At 37.5% G+C, this 16664-nt stretch overlaps 1 protein-coding gene and 1 pseudogene across 1 annotated transcript; both read right to left on the reverse strand.

Moving 5' to 3' along the window:
• Nucleotides 1–3426: 3426 nt before the first annotated feature.
• On the reverse strand, nucleotides 3427–6664 carry LOC106143488 (esterase FE4-like). Its single transcript, XM_013345600.1, has 3 exons — nucleotides 6512–6664; nucleotides 4464–5758; nucleotides 3427–3634 (listed from the first exon to the last, which is right to left on the reverse strand). The coding sequence occupies exons 1-3, from the start codon at nucleotides 6662–6664 to the stop codon at nucleotides 3427–3429; spliced, it is 1656 nt and encodes a 551-aa protein (XP_013201054.1).
• A 5219-nt stretch (nucleotides 6665–11883) lies between these two features.
• Nucleotides 11884–16251, reverse strand: LOC106139875 (uncharacterized; annotated as a pseudogene).
• Nucleotides 16252–16664: the final 413 nt, after the last annotated feature.

Genomic DNA, 16664 nt, shown 5'->3' on the forward strand with positions numbered 1-16664 from the left:
CTATATCTCTACTGAATGGCCACGTTCAGCTATTTGGCTTAATGATAGAATTGAGATTCAAATAGTGACAGGTTGCTAGCCCATCGCCTAAAAAATAATCCTAAGTTTGTAAGCCTATCCCTTAGTCGCCTATTACGACATCCATGGGAAAGAGACGGAGTAGTTCTATTCTTTTTTGTATTAGCGCCGGGAACCACACGGCACGGCCTTCATAAAAACATAAATTCAGTAGAAACATCAGGCATTGGCCAATATTTAATATTTGCATCGGCAGTAAAGGGTAGCACCTTTTGCGGGTAGAATAACGTTTGATGTTCGGCCAATCGTTCTTTGTTATCGTGCTCTTTGAAATGCGGCGTCAGGTTTCAACCCCACGTGGAAGCCGCGTCGAAATTGGCTTTTTAGCCGACTGTGAATAAAAAATCGGATTATGATTGGAAATTAACTTTAAATTGTCCATTTCGTTCCAAATAAGATTCCAAAGTAACGATATACTCTGTCAATCTTTCTTTTTTTACTTAAAAGGACTTTTGTTATATTGTCAAATACATTAAAAAGATATAGGAGAGTGTGGAGGGAAAGGTCGGAGTGGGAAGGCCTAGACGAACGTAACTTGATCAAATTAAAAGTCCTGACAAAGGGTCAGGTCAAGAGAACCCGAAAACCCGAAACCGCCGAGCTTGCATGAAGAGAGTTATGAATGTGGATGAAGCGAAGGATGTATGCAGAGATCGTGGCGAGTTGAAAAGATGTAGTCTCTAGCCTACCCCTCCGGGAAAAAGGCGTGATCTTATGTATGTATGTTAAATACACATTTTTCCCCTCCATAGTAAGTAGACAGATTAGCAATTGGACACAGATTCTCAAGTGAACGGACTAGTAATTGGACTGGACTAGTCACATGTACAATGACAATCCAATTCTTATCTTCTTTAAGGCGCTAAGTCTCTCTGGTTTCGAAATAAAACAACCAGTGGTATTGGATCGAGAGAATAAATTGCATGAAAAAACACTTAGTATAGTAAATAATTAAAGAGAAACAATAGCGCAATCTAAATAAAAATAATAACGAACAACGCCATCTAAAGACAGGTTGAGGAACTAAACTAATAAGGAACAATTTTTAAAACTTATGCATCATATTTAATCTTTACCAATACAAAAATATCGAGTTACCTTGGTTACCTAAACTAGTACCTAACGCACTAAACTTTACTAACACTTTTATGTCCTTATCTGTCCCAATGCACCATAACCTAGCTCGTTTGGTTGGGTTTATTAACAATCTAGGTTCATCGACATAAAACCGTAATCGAGACGCGATCGATTATATGGGATTAGTCTACTCGTGAAAATCGATTTGTGGTTTTATATCCTAAACAATGTTCAGAGATGACAGTACTTAAAAAAAATTGGATACTTTATAAAGATTTTGTCGTGTGGTTCCCGGCACCAAATTAAAAAAAGAATAGGACCACTCCATCTCATTCCCATGGATGCCGTAAAAGACGCTAAGGGATAGGCTTATAAACTTGGGATTATTCTTTTAGACGACGGGCTAGTAATCTGTCACTTTATATGAATCTCAATTTTAACAGTAACATCTGAACGAGGCCTATCAGTATTTTAAAGACTGTTGGCCCTGTCCACCCCGCAATGGATATAAACGTAATTAGATTGACAGTAAATTTTACTGTATACGTATCTTTTGCCAAATCATGTCATGATTAATAATTTAACTTTTATTTAGCAGTTAGATCAAGAAATCTTTGATCCTTTACTTATTAACTGTTTGAAGTTAAACTTCAAAACATCTTTTGTATTAAAAATTAATTGAAAATCAGGTTTCATTTATTTTGATCAAAAAAAATAGCACGAGTATCACGTTTTCAAAGGAAAAATAGAAATTACTAAAATGTTTTTTTTTTTGTTTTCTTAACATATATTAGTGGTTAAAGACAATATTATACAAGACAATATTAGATACATAGAAAGGGATGTGTAGTGAAATAAATTTATTAAAAAGAAAAGGAAATTTAGTGATTTCCTCCTATTTTTTTAAACACACTGCTATCTAGAGTTTGTGCCATGAATCCGTTCCGTATCCGTTATTCTTCTTCTTCGTCTTACCTAATTTATCTGCTTAACCCAAGGGTTGACTATTAGATAATGCAGTAAACATTAAGTCCGCCCATTGTATCAACGTTTTTACACAAGACTTCGAGTGAAAACCAGAAAACAATATCCTATGATAAACAAGTGCCGTGTGGTTCCCGGCACCAATATAAAAAAGAATAGGACCACTCAATCTCTTTCCCATGGATGTCGTAAAAGGCGACTAAGTGATAGGCTTATAAACTTGAGATTCTTCGTTAGGCGATAGGCTAGCAACCTGTCACTGTTAGAATCTCAATTCTATAATTAAACCTAACAGCTGAACGTGGCCGTTCTGTCTTTCAAGACTGCTGGCTCTGTCTACCCCGCAAGGAATATAGACGTGACTGTATGTATGTATTTACGATAAGCAAGAGTTATTGAAAAAATCAAAGGCAGCCATTGTCGGCGAGCTAATTAAGTCATATCAGTCGATACGCATCAGATAGCTTGTTGACTCATCACGCAGCGTTAGTCAATTAATTATTATGGAGTTATTATAACTGATCATAGAATAATGACATTACTAAAGGAAAATATTATACGAAATTTCATTTTAATTACCTATCTATATATGATATTATAGGTATGCGTTCTTATATTCTTTAAAAGTTTAAGTATTATTTATTAATCCTACTAATATTATAAATGCGAAAGTTTGTGAATATGTCAGGATGTTAGAATGGATGGTTGTTACTCTTTCTCTTTGAAATTTCTGGAGGAAATTATCCCGGAGTTCCCGCGGGATTGATTGTTAAGTTATGATAGGGTTTCAACGCGGACGAAGTCGCGGGCGGCCTCTAGTCGTAAATAAATATGTAAATCCTTCCTCCTGGCTTTAGTCCCGGTTGCGTCCTTACCACTCCAGAAACCACCACTACCAGAAAGGAGCCCGGGGTATGCCCTCGACCATAGATTGGATGAGATCTAGTTTTTACACGGAGCGATTCCCATCTGACCTCCGCAACCTTTGCAAGGTATGTTATATATGTAAGTAAGTACGAGAACTCTTGCTTTATAATCTATCATTTTCACCGAAGAGCCCAAAGCATTGGATATAGACATATGAAATTACATAGTACGTAGGTTTTTTATGTGATCTAAGAGTGCACAAAAAGTGTCATTGCTTAGATTCTGAGAAAAGCATTTAAACTTTGAATGGCTAAAACAAAAAAAAAACAAAGAAACATAACAGATTACAGAAATTTAATATTCCATTTCATGTGATGACACAACTTACAATTAAATAAAATACATTTTTTATTAAAATAATCACAATTCATCTTTAGAAGCATGCACAGGCGGAGGTGTAGGATGGTGATAGTATCCATCATAGATCTTATGCCAGAAGTTCATGCGATGCCAGCGCCTCTGCTCTGCAGCTCTCAATTCCAGGGTGTCTCCTATAGACATGTATGGAGTACCTTCCTCGTTCACTGGCGGCCAGACTGGCAAAGATGACCCGTGGGGGACTGGAGACCTAAAGGAAATATACATAATAAATAAATATATACGGGACAAATTACACAGATTGAATTAGCCTCGAAGTAAGTTCGAGATTTGTGTTACGAAATACTTATAAAGATAAACATCCAAGACCCAGGCCAATCAGAGAAAGTTTTTTTCTCATCATGCCCTGGCCGGGATTCGAACCCGGGACCTCCGGTGTCACAGACAAGCGTACTACCGCTGCGCCACAGAGGACGCCAACAAATATGTACGTTTATGGAAACTTCCTTGTGGCCTTAAATTTATCAGATCAAATTATGATTATCTGTAATTAAGAATAAATATTCTAAATTGTAAATGTTGTATCTTTTTTTTCTGGTTTTGGCAACTGACCTTCTTGATAAGCGTATACCAGTGTCTAGTTTAGACAGTTTTAGTCAAAGATTTATACTTTGTATTGGTCGAGTAATAGCTGAGGGTGCTTTACTTCACCCTTCCTTGGGACTTTTTGGAACAATCTCGAAAGTCATTAAATCTGATATTGTCAACTTTACTTCCAACACTCATTCTTGTCAACGAACACTTAGTAATCAATTATCCACACTTATAAATCAGTAATAGTCCATCAAACGTACATTTAATAACAATATTACAGCACAAACAACGTGACGCTTGGGTTCCCACAAGTCCTGTTGTATCTTCTTTTTATCAAAAAGTTTAAGATTATATGCTATATAATATATAGGCTATAAATGAGGCTATAAATAATAGAACTACCACATATTAACGTAATAGTGTCCACCTTTAAAAAGATCTTATAAAATTAAAATTATAAATAAAACACTGGTATTATCTCTTACCCTTTCGTGATAAAATTAATCCAAATTTCCTTAAGAAGTTTCTTTACTCTTTTCGATTTTTCAGAATCAGTTTTATTGTGTGGTATCTCAGGAACATCAGCATACGAGTATTTCGCTTCGTACAAATATGCTCCCTGACCTTGTACATGAGTATTTATGTCACTTTGATCAGGATTATCATCATCAACGAATGAATACTCATACAAATATACGTGATGATTACCAGCCACCACCTGTAACCTCACCGATCTTAGTGTACCGTATAGAAAGTACACATCTGTAAAGTAATTTATAAACGATTGCTCTGAATTATTAAAGTATCCACCAGGTGTAATACCAAAGTAAAATTCTTTGATGGCCCTTATAATTGTATCTTTTTGGTTATCGGAATCAAACTTTATGTCCATTGGCAAAAATTCTGTGAAATGCTCATTGAATTTCGTTTTCCAATATTCATAATTATCCAATTTATATATCTTTTCCATGTTCGTAAAGCCATATAAAATTGGAATAATAGGAAATTTACCCTCGTTTGAAATATCAAAAGGTGATTGTAATAGAAAAGCTTCTTCTCCTAAATTTCGTTCAACACATGGGGTAAACTGCATTGTTGCATCTCGTTGTGCCATAAGGTCATTTCTAGTTAAAACGCTCAAAGGAGTAGTTTTAAAAAAGTGTTCTAATTCAAGTATGTCATTTGTATTGAAGTTTTTGAAAAGTTTAGCATTATTTTTTGCAATTATAATTGGATCTAGTTGCAATGAATATATTGAAAGATTAGGACCACTTTCTGGGATCGCTCTTTTGATTAGCCCTTTTACAGTTGGTGATAATAGCAACATGTCTATTGCTGAAGAAGCGACACTATATTCTGAAACTGTGACTTCATCTGGATTCCCGCCGAAAGCAGCTATATTATTTTTGACCCACCTTAGAAGAGCTACCATATCTTTCAAACCTGCATTACCAGGAATATCTTTCGTGCCCAAACAAAGGAAACCGTGGACACCAAGTCTGTAATTGAAATTAACCACGATGACTTTCTTCGTGTCTGCAAAATGTTTCAATGTTATCATGTTACCAAAGCCCGACTGGTAACTGCCTCCATGTATATCTACCAGAACTGGCAAATCTTTCTTATTAGTATTTGGTACATATACGTTAGCAATAAGACAATCATCTTGAACAATTTCATGGGTTTCTCTTTGTTCTTCATTTATTTTAGGTTGAGGACATATTATGTGCCTGTCGAATGCTTCAAATACATTCGTCCACTGAGGAGCAGGTAGTGGTGCCTGTAAAAGAAATTAAAGCTGATTCTTTGAAAACAAATTCATGTTCATAGTTAGTATTGAAAAATATAAAGATAGGTTAAATTATGTTAAATAGTATATCTATGAAGAGCTCGGTAGTCGAATTCTTAAGGTGCCCGGTTAAAATGTGTGATGCGCAGAAAGGCAAGGCTTCAATTCCCACCTCGCCATGTACCAATGACTCTTTTCAAAGTTATGTACATTAGTTTGAATACAAACCGATGCTCTTACGGTGAGGGAAAACATCGTGAGGAAACCTGCACATTCAGGCGACTGGATGTGTAACCATGTATCCAATAGTTAGGTTAAGTTTACCTGCAAAATTTTTGGAGGTCAGATGGGAGTCACTTCGAGTAAAAACATGACTCACCCAATCCAGGATCCGTGGTCAAAGGTATACCCTAGGCCCCTCTCCAGAGTGGTAAGAATGCAACCGGGACTAAAGTCAGGAGGAAGAGGTTGAAAAATATGTCAAATCTTACAAATTTGACGCACTTCCACACTTATCTCAGTACAGTTCTCAGTTCAAGTCAAAATAAATAAAAGTTGCGCTTACAAAAACATATGAATAGAATAAATTTATTTTCAAAATTAGATGCAATGTATCACTGAAATCTAATTATAACTACTACCGCTTCCAAAACGCATGTGTAGAAAAAGCGGCGGAACAAACTACACTGCAGAATATATGAAATCTATGTAAGTAACATTTGTAAAAATCTATATCTTACTGACCTTAAATTTATGGATTCCTATAGGCGTGGTCGCATATGGAATCCCATAGAAGGCGTAAATATCATACTTATAGTCTTTATAACCTCTCACTCTTCCACTTTCAATAGTCACCTCGCGAAAATCACTATAATTTGCAGCTAGGACCGTCAACATCGTGTTTGTAAAGAATAAGACTGCAAGCATTGCTCAATTCCTAAAAATAAAGAAAAAATTAAATAAGTAAATGGATGGATTCTGCCTTAATAGATCCCTTGCGGGGTAGACATAGCCAAAAGTCTTGAAAAGACTCTGTTAGGGCGAAATTTATGGTCTATTGTCTGTGGATGATAAATATACTTGTCACTATTTCATTTTCATACATATATTATAGTCACGTCTATATCCCTTACGGGGTAAACAAAGCCAACAGTCTAGAAAAGAGTGAAAGACCTCGTTCAGCTATCGCCTTAATGAATTGGATTTCAAATAGTGACAGATTGCTTACCCATCGCCAACGAGTAGTTTATTAGGCATTCCCTTCATCGCCTTTTACGATATCCATGGGAAAGATATAGAGTAGTCCTACTCTAAAGTACCGGGAACCACACGACGTAATCTATACTATTGTCTACCAGCACTGTACAAATACGACAAAATTATTAACTATCATATTTTCAACCGACTTCATTATATGAGGAGGTTTCTTAATAAATAAATAAATATATACGGGACAAATTACACTGATTGAGTAAGCCTCGAAGTAAGGTCGAGACTTGTGTTACGAGATACTAACCCGAAGATACTATATTTGATAATAAATACTTATATAGATAAACATCCAAGACCCAGGCCAATCAGAGAAAGTTTCTTTTCTCATCATGCCCTGGCCGAGATTCGAATCCTGAACAAAAAACAGTTATCTACACTGTTTTTTGTTCAGGATTCGAATCTAAAAAAATCTAAAAAGCAAAAGCAACAAACCTTAAAAGAACTGATATTTTTAAATGTTTCACTATTTAGTTAGTAAATAGATAGTTCTAATGTCACCTTAAATTTTTAATAGGTACTTTTTTAAAAGTCTCGCCTTATATGAAGCTGAATAGGAACTGATACAATGAAATGATTTGTTATAACCGAGACTTCAATCAGCGTCATCAAGACCAATGTAAGTATTCGACCAATTTCCTTCTGCGTCAATTAAGAGGAGACATTTGTTTGTTTGTACGCAAAATAATCTCTCACGAACTGAGATCTCAATTCTCAGAATATGAACAGTCGACGGCAAATGAACATAGATAGTATTCATTACAAGCTTAAACCAAACAGGTTACTCTGACGTTGATTGTACAAGCAGTTTTCCATGGCTATACTAGATTCAAATATATTTTCATTCATTCATATAATTACGTCTATATACCTTGCGGGGTAGTCAGAGCCAGCAGACTTGAAATACCGATATTTTGGGCATCATTGAAGCCCTCAAAGATGAATAATTCTAACCAGTAGTTCCTGAGATTAGCGCGTTCAAACAAACAAACAAACTCTTCAGCTTTATAATATTAGTATAGATATTTCTTTTTAGTATATTTATGTATTTCAGATAACTATGATCCATAAAAATGTTAGTACAAGAGACTTAAAATAATTATGTTAGTACTTACTCTAACTTAATATCTAACTTAAATTATTTGATACCTGCCTACCTTCATAAACATCCTTTTTAGATAATAGGGTTCTTATATAAAATTGTTATATATTTACATTAAAGAGTTTACACGCATGGTCGGGCGCATTTATTAAAATGTAACCAAGTGAAAAATGTGTCGTTCATACGAGCGACGTAAATTGTATGTTGGTTGATACCCACTTTATTACTTTGTATGTCAGTCTGCTTCGCTGATGCTCGAAAATGTAATTATGATTGTAAAAATACTTTTATCGTACATACATATGGTCACGTCTATATCCCTTGCGGGGCAGACTAGGCCATCAGTCTTGAAACGACTGAATGGCCACGTTCAGCTATTTGGCCTAATGGTAGAATTGAGATTCAAATAGTGACAGGTTGCTAGCCCATCACCTAAAATGGATCCCAAGTTTGTAAGCCTATGCCTTAGTCGCCTTTTACGACATCCATGGGAAAGAGATGGAGTGGTCCTATGGGTTGCTAGCCCATCGCCTAAAAAAGAATCCCAAGTTTGTAGGCCTATGCCTTAGTCGCCTTTTACGACATCCATGGGAAAGAGATGGAGTGGTCCTATTCTTTTTTGTATTGGTGCCGGGAACTACACTACACTCTAAAAACAATATTTCAGACAAATATTTCGTCGTATATTATTTTGTATTCTGTAATTTTACATCTGAAATCTTGAAATTGAATGTAAACAATATAAAAAAAATCTTTTTGTAACTAAAAGATTACATATATCGCAAACACTTCACGTGGGATGAAAGTGAAACAAACACACTGACATGGCAATAGTGACCTAAGTAAATACTGTACATTGAGTTACGAAGTTATAGATAAGACATTAAACATTTATGTACAAACTAGCTGTGCCCGCGACTTCGTTCGCGTGGAATAGTGACTATGAGCAGCGTTTTTTTTTTTTAATATATACTTATTTTTATTTTGGATCATTATCACAGTCATTTTGGGTAGCTAAAAAACCTACTTTAATGGCGCGGCGCGGTTCTCGGCGCGCTTTATATACCCGCGCGCGCAGTCGTATGTACAAATAATAAATCAATTAGTTGCCATAAAATAATTCTTTTATTAAGCCAAACAGCTGAACTTGGCCTTTCAATCTTTCGTTCAAGACTGTAGGTTCTGTCTAACCCGCAAGGGATATAGACGTTATTATGCGTATGTATGTATTTGATAAATGCACAACAAGTTGTTAAACTAAGTCGCTGTAGGATTAATATGAACAAAAGAACAAAATATAAATTAGGCCATCTTTATTCAAATTCAAAATTTTTATTCATTATTATACTATCATATCGCTTAATAATTGTCAAATCTTTTGGTTTCACAACATTGGTTGACATCAAATAAATTACTTATATCTAAGTTTACTGCAGAAGAAGCGGTAACAAACTGCACTGCAGCATTTTCTTCAACAACGTCAAGTTCACAAATATTCAAACTAAGAATAGAAATGTGGACGAGAGAAAACATTGTTCAGATTAATTTATTTATACGAGATTTCAATAAAATTTTATGGACTCACTATTTGAATCTCAATTCTATCGTTGAAACAGCTGAACGTGACCTGTCAGTCTTTTCATGACATTAAGGATTATATGAGCCATTATGACACGTACTTACATCAAATACGTATCTACACGGCGTATCTATAAATTCACAGCTCTATGTAAGCCCTTTACGACGCACCATAACGTAGTGGGCGAGAATTCTGTTTTACATCCATCACGCATGACCGATGATACTATTTCGATCATCAGGGTTTGCTTTCGTTTGTTTGCGATTGAAAATCAACAATTGTTTACCTCCTTTCACTCTATTCCAATTCAATATATCATCTAATAATAATTGTCATATCTTTTGGTTTCACAACATTGGTTGACGTCGTATATATTACTTATAAAGGTAAGTGCCGCTTCCATAGCGTCAGTGCACAAGAATCTGTAACAAACTGAATTACTGAAAGATACTTTTAAAAGGAATAATTGTGCCGTGTGATTCTCGGCACTAAGATTCTCTTTTAGGCGATGGGCTAGCAACCTGTCACTATTTGAATCTCAATTCTATCAGTAAGCCAAACAGCTGAACGTGGCCTATATAGATATAAGTAATTAAGATTCAAATAGTGACAGGTATTTAGCCCATCGCCTAAAAGAAGAATCTCATGTTTCTAAGCCTATCTAGCCTTAGTCGCCTTTTACGACATCCATGGGGAAGAGGTGGAGTGGTCCTATTCTTTTTTTATTTGTATCCAATATAAGTCCAATATTAGCCTCTATAGTTAAACTAAATCCAATTTTACTTGATTTATTTACAGTCGATTAGATTCAATAGCTTTCACAACAACTTTATTAATAAGCCCCATATTTTACAGCTAATTAAAGAGGTATCAGCCCTTTAATTAAACAATCGACTACTGTTTTGGTATTAAATAGTTACAAATGAATGAGTTTTGTTGAATTAATATGAAGTAGCATATTGCTTTAACTTGAATAAACTTGATATGTTGAACAAATATTATTTCTATTTTAATTTATATACTGTAGAGCAATAAATAAGGCTCTATCTACCCCGCAAGGATATAGACGTGACCATATGTATGTATGTATGTAATAAAATTAAAAACAAATGGTATACCATAAAAAAAAACCACTAATCGCCAGAGAACGACGAATTGTTAATTTTCAATAATTTTTTTTATTTTTTGTTTTTAATTTTATATCTATTTTTTTTTTGCTTAACTTGATTGAAATACAGCTTAACCTACGTTTACATATCACGTCTTTTTTCCTTACGGGTGAGACAGATATTGGCTTTAACCCCGCCAGTCACAAGACTAAAGCCACTTTTGGCCGGATAGTGGAATTGAGATTTAGACACGTTGATACTGACAGGTTGGTTGCCGATCGCTTAAAAAGAGAATCGAAAATGTGCCTTTCCCTTTATTGACTTTTACAACGAGGAGTAAAGCTGACACACACACTATGTTTCTTGTTCGCTACATGTCCAATGTGGAAAATTTCGCTAGATTATTCATTTACACTTTTTGTACGTAATAAGTACAACAGGTGGACTTAATACCATAAGGCATTATCTGCCAGTCAAATCTTTGGACCAAACTGCGATGCATGTTTGTCCTTTAGTCGCCTTTAAAACATCCACGGCAAAACATGGTGTTTCAAATTTTATTTAACATCAATTTTATGTACCCATGTTTTACAAATAAACGATTTCTTTCTTTCTTTTCCAGTTTAGATACAGAATAAAGACACAATATTACGAATTTAAACCCGCGACCAATGACTAGTATGAAAATAAACGCATTATGAGACGTCATGACATACACATACATACATATGTTCACGTCTATTCCCGGGTGCCGTGTGGTTCCCGGTAACAATACAAAAAAGAATAGGACCACTCCATCTCTTTCCCATGGATGTCGTAAAAGGCGACTAAGCTTATAAACTTGGGATTGGTTGGGGATGGTGCTCGCCCATCACCTATCATTATTTGAATCTCAATTCTATCATTAAGCCAAATAGCTGAGCGTGGCCTATCAGCCTTTTCAAGACTGTTGGGTCTGTCTACCTCGCAAGGGATATAGACGTGATTATATATATGTCGCGTCGACGGTGGCCGGAGGCGACTTCGGAGGCTCATTGCAAACATTTGTTTCCTCATTATTCATTTCGTGGGCGTTGAGTGGGTAATCAGGCAACGAAAAACACTTTCACTATTAAACAGTTTTATTCCGAGATACAAAAGTACTTAATAATCGAATAACAATAACGCAACTACCCCACAGTTAAATAAAAAAAAATAGTCACTGCCCGGTCACAGACAAGTTCCTCAAAATCGATGTGTAAAGGCACGGCTCTAAACAACGACTGCGAGGGTCATGTCCAAACGCGTTTGGGTGCAACAAGCGCGCTTGCGTTTCCGGCGCAGTACATTAAAAAATAGCAACCGTTATCTATTACGTAAACAATGCAGAAATTACTATCAAAAATCAAATCATGAATTATCATAATTATTGAGTACCGATTAATCTTTAATTTAACACAATAACAAATAATAAGTTAACAAACGCCATTGAATGTTTTCTTAGCGGAAAATCCATCTAGCTACGCCATCTATCGACGATCATATGAAACTTATGCTACAGAGGTGCTCCCATTATCCGACACGGCCATCCTGATGGTCTTCACCCGTCCTCGGGTGTTGCATCTGAGAACAAAACGAAACACAGACAGTAAACCGTTCGGCTATCTCGACCAGAAATAATTCAAGGGCTTTTGTTTACAAAGCTAAAATCATTAATTTAAAACATCTGACCGACAAGTTCCCATATTCCAATTGGTACTAATCTACAGTAATGAAAAGAAAAATCAATGACACAAGTCTGGGTACGCATACTTGAGCCAGTCCATCGGCTCCGAGCCAGTCCATCGGCTCTGAGCCAGTCCATCGGCTCCCTCAGTACCCAGTCCATCGGATACTATCATGTCTCGTCAAATCATCAGTGTTCAGTCCATCGAACACTCATAGTATCCAGTCCATCGGACACTAACATGGCTCGGTCCATCGGCCATCTAAATCATGAGTAATCCAGTCCATCGGTTACCCGTACCATCAGCAGCACCATGACATGTATCATCAAACAAACTAACAATCATCATCATCAACAAAATCATTTTCATCGGTATTATCTAACTCTTTGGGAACTTGATGGTCTGATATCCTCCTAACACGATCATGGGGATACTTATAGGTTCTGTTAGAGTTCAGAGATTTCAGTAGGTATCTATCTCCATCTAAAACTTCAATTATCTTAAAGGGACCTTTGAACTTAGGATCCAGCTTAGTCTGGTTCCTTTCCTCATTTTCAAGAAGCACAAAGTCTCCTACAGAAAACTTATGCACCTTAGCCTTATTGGCGTCGAACCGTTTCTTGTCATAGGAAGCGTTATCCTTTATGCCCTGGGTCGCCTGTTCTCTCACCATATCTAAGTCAACTTCGATAGGCTCTTCATCAATAGTCATTAAGTTCAACGGTCGGGCAACCTTCCCAATCATTAATTCTAAGGGACTGGCTTTAGTTACACGATTGACAGTCGAATTTATTGCCAACTGAATATCACCAAGAGCATCCTGCCAGGAGCGATCTTTACTAACCTCTACAGAAGTTAACATACCTTTTAGCGTACTCATGATGCGCTCGACCTGTCCGTTTGCTCTACAACCACCAGTAGCAATCAAATGAAGGTTTATGTTATGACTACTACAAAAATTTGAGAACTCCTTACTACTAAAACATCGACCTTGATCGGAAATTACTCTGTTAGGGGTCCCAAACAAGGAAATGCCCTGCTTGAGTGCCCTTATGCTACTAGTACTATCGATGTTTTTGGAGTGTATTAGAAGCACATACTTTGTGAAAGCATCAATCATGACAAAAACATATTCTTTGACATCATTTTTGCCACTCAGCTTACCAGACGCATCTATGTGAACAGTATGCCATGGAATCGTGCCCTTGGGAATCGGATGTAGCTCTGCTGGGACCCTCCCGCTATTGGATTTAGAAATCTTACATGTTATGCAATTGTCTACAAATTTTCGCACATACTTGGACATACCGGGAAACCAGTAGTGCTCGTAGGCCTTCTCAAGGGTTTTATCCGCACCTAAATGCATGACAGACTCATGAATGTTATTAATTACTGACCAGCATAGTGAACGCGGAACCATAGGCAGACATCTCGTACGACCGTTGCGCTGAATCTTTCGATGCAAGACGTTCTTGCGCAACTCGTAGGTTTTTCTAAGATCTTCACACATTTCTTCATTACGCAAGTCCGAAACAATCTTAGAAATATCCTCATCCTTCTCCTGCTCAGCCACTAACTAGTTGTCTGAGAGTTCAGCGAGATCTACCCTTTTTACCTCACGAACAATCTTACGCGAAGTATTCGTAATCGGCAGAGGATTTCTGGATAGGAAATCCACATGACCCATGCGGCTTCCAGCTCGATGTACAATGTCGAAGTCAAATGACTGGAGATAAACCCACCACCTATGAACTCGCGAAGAAAGATCAGTCTTACTTTTTGACGCTCGAACTGATGCACAGTCGGTTACTACGGTGAACTTACGGCCTTGCAGGTAATGGCGAAAGTGCTTTATCGCATTGACAACCGCCAATGTCCAGTTCAAAAGAATGGGACCTCGATTTAATATTTCCCTTCCAAATAAAATGTTACTCTTAAGAAAACTGTCTTGAACAACATGAAAAAGTATCTCTATAGATATAGCATTTATTGTAACTTCAGCCAAAATTTGAACTAAACTTTGAATTGAAGACTGCCCAATACCCGTGAGGGTTATCACATTATCAAATCGTGTTCCCGAAAACTTGGAAGCAACACATTCTTTGATGAGAGAACATTCGGCCCCAGAGTCATAGTGAAAAGGAAACGACTCACCATTATTCATCAAGTGACCACGTGGATTGCTCACGAAGCACACATCCACCCGTCGTTGGCTGGCCGCGTTGGTTGATGCACCGTTGCTCGACGATCCCTGACCGCCGCCGCTGGTTGCTCGCTGAGTACACCTTGATGCGTAGTGACCCTTGCCACCGCATTTGAAGCATGTCAGGTCCTGCTTCTCTCGTCCGGTACTAGTTGAAGGCGTTGCCGAGGGACCGCTGGTGGTCCGCTTCACATCGCGTCGCTGACGGCAGTCTGCTGCTCGGTGTCCAGGTTTGCCACAGTAGTTGCATTTGAAGGTATTTGGCAAAAAGGGCTTCATGCGCTTGCTGTCATTGGGCCCGTCGAGTGCCGATGACACGGTATTGCTCTTTCGTTTCATATGCGAAAATGCCTGAAGCTCTCGTTGGAGTTTATCACGCGAAGTAATTTCGGTAGTAAAAGCAAGACGTTGCAATCTATCATCGAATCGAGATACATGAGCAAGTATCGTAGAAATTGCAATCTGCTCGGCGCTCATACCTTGCCAACGTGACGATAGCGAAGTCATCAACCGAGAAGCATAAGCGGCATAACATTCACCTTCCTTTGGGCGACTATTTTGCAGATTAATCAGCGTTGCTGCTGGTGTCTCGATACAGTCATATCTCGCCTTAAAAATGTCCTTGAATTCCGGCCAAGTTATCCCAGCATAAGACACTTGCGATAGCCATCGTGAGGCACTTCCTTTTAGCGCTTTACTCAGTATAATTATCAAAGCACTGCCACATAGATCACGATCAGCCACGCAGAGGTCAACGGTATCACACCATGCACGAGGGTCGTTGTCGGACTTGTCCGGGTCGAATTCGGGCAGATAAATCCTTTGAGCAGATGCAGACGGTTTTATTGCATCGATCAGGCTCATCATATTTCTGTTCTGCGACTCCAGAAGAACACGCAGAAGAGATTCGTCTAATCCGGGTAAACTCGTGGAATTATTTCGTGCCTGAAGGTATCCCACTTCTGATGTCGCGTCGACGGTGGCCGGAGGCGACTTCGGAGGCTCATTGCAAACATTTGTTTCCTCATTATTCATTTCGTGGGCGTTGAGTGGGTAATCAGGCAACGAAAAACACTTTCACTATTAAACAGTTTTATTCCGAGATACAAAAGTACTTAATAATCGAATAACAATAACGCAACTACCCCACAGTTAAATAAAAAAAAATAGTCACTGCCCGGTCACAGACAAGTTCCTCAAAATCGATGTGTAAAGGCACGGCTCTAAACAACGACTGCGAGGGTCATGTCCAAACGCGTTTGGGTGCAACAAGCGCGCTTGCGTTTCCGGCGCAGTACATTAAAAAATAGCAACCGTTATCTATTACGTAAACAATGCAGAAATTACTATCAAAAATCAAATCATGAATTATCATAATTATTGAGTACCGATTAATCTTTAATTTAACACAATAACAAATAATAAGTTAACAAACGCCATTGAATGTTTTCTTAGCGGAAAATCCATCTAGCTACGCCATCTATCGACGATCATATGAAACTTATGCTACAGAGATGCTCCCATTATCCGACATATATGTATGTAGACTTCATTAATTCAACAGAATTTAGTTTTCCAAAGCTCTGTACTTTTCAGAAACTTACTTCAGTAGCTTTTGCAATGTTAATGCGGGGCCAATCAACAAGTTGAATCTTCAAGGCTTATAGTTGACGACTAGCTTCGTTACTTTAAATGAGACTTTGGCGTCCAAAAGTCTTGTTAGTTGTAATATTTCACAGAAATATGTGTTTTTAGACTAAGACAGCATATTTTGGTAGTCAATTTAGACGGCCTCTGTGGCGCAGCGGTAGTACGCTTGTCTGTGACACCGGAGGTCCCGGGTTCGAATCCCGGCCAGGGCATGATGAGAAAAGAACTTTTTCAGATCGGCCTGGGTCTTGGATGTTTATCTATATAAGTGTTTATTTA

This window comes from Amyelois transitella, chromosome 7 (assembly GCF_032362555.1).
Source record: "Amyelois transitella isolate CPQ chromosome 7, ilAmyTran1.1, whole genome shotgun sequence".
In the NCBI taxonomy this organism is placed as follows: Eukaryota; Metazoa; Arthropoda; class Insecta; order Lepidoptera; family Pyralidae; genus Amyelois; species Amyelois transitella.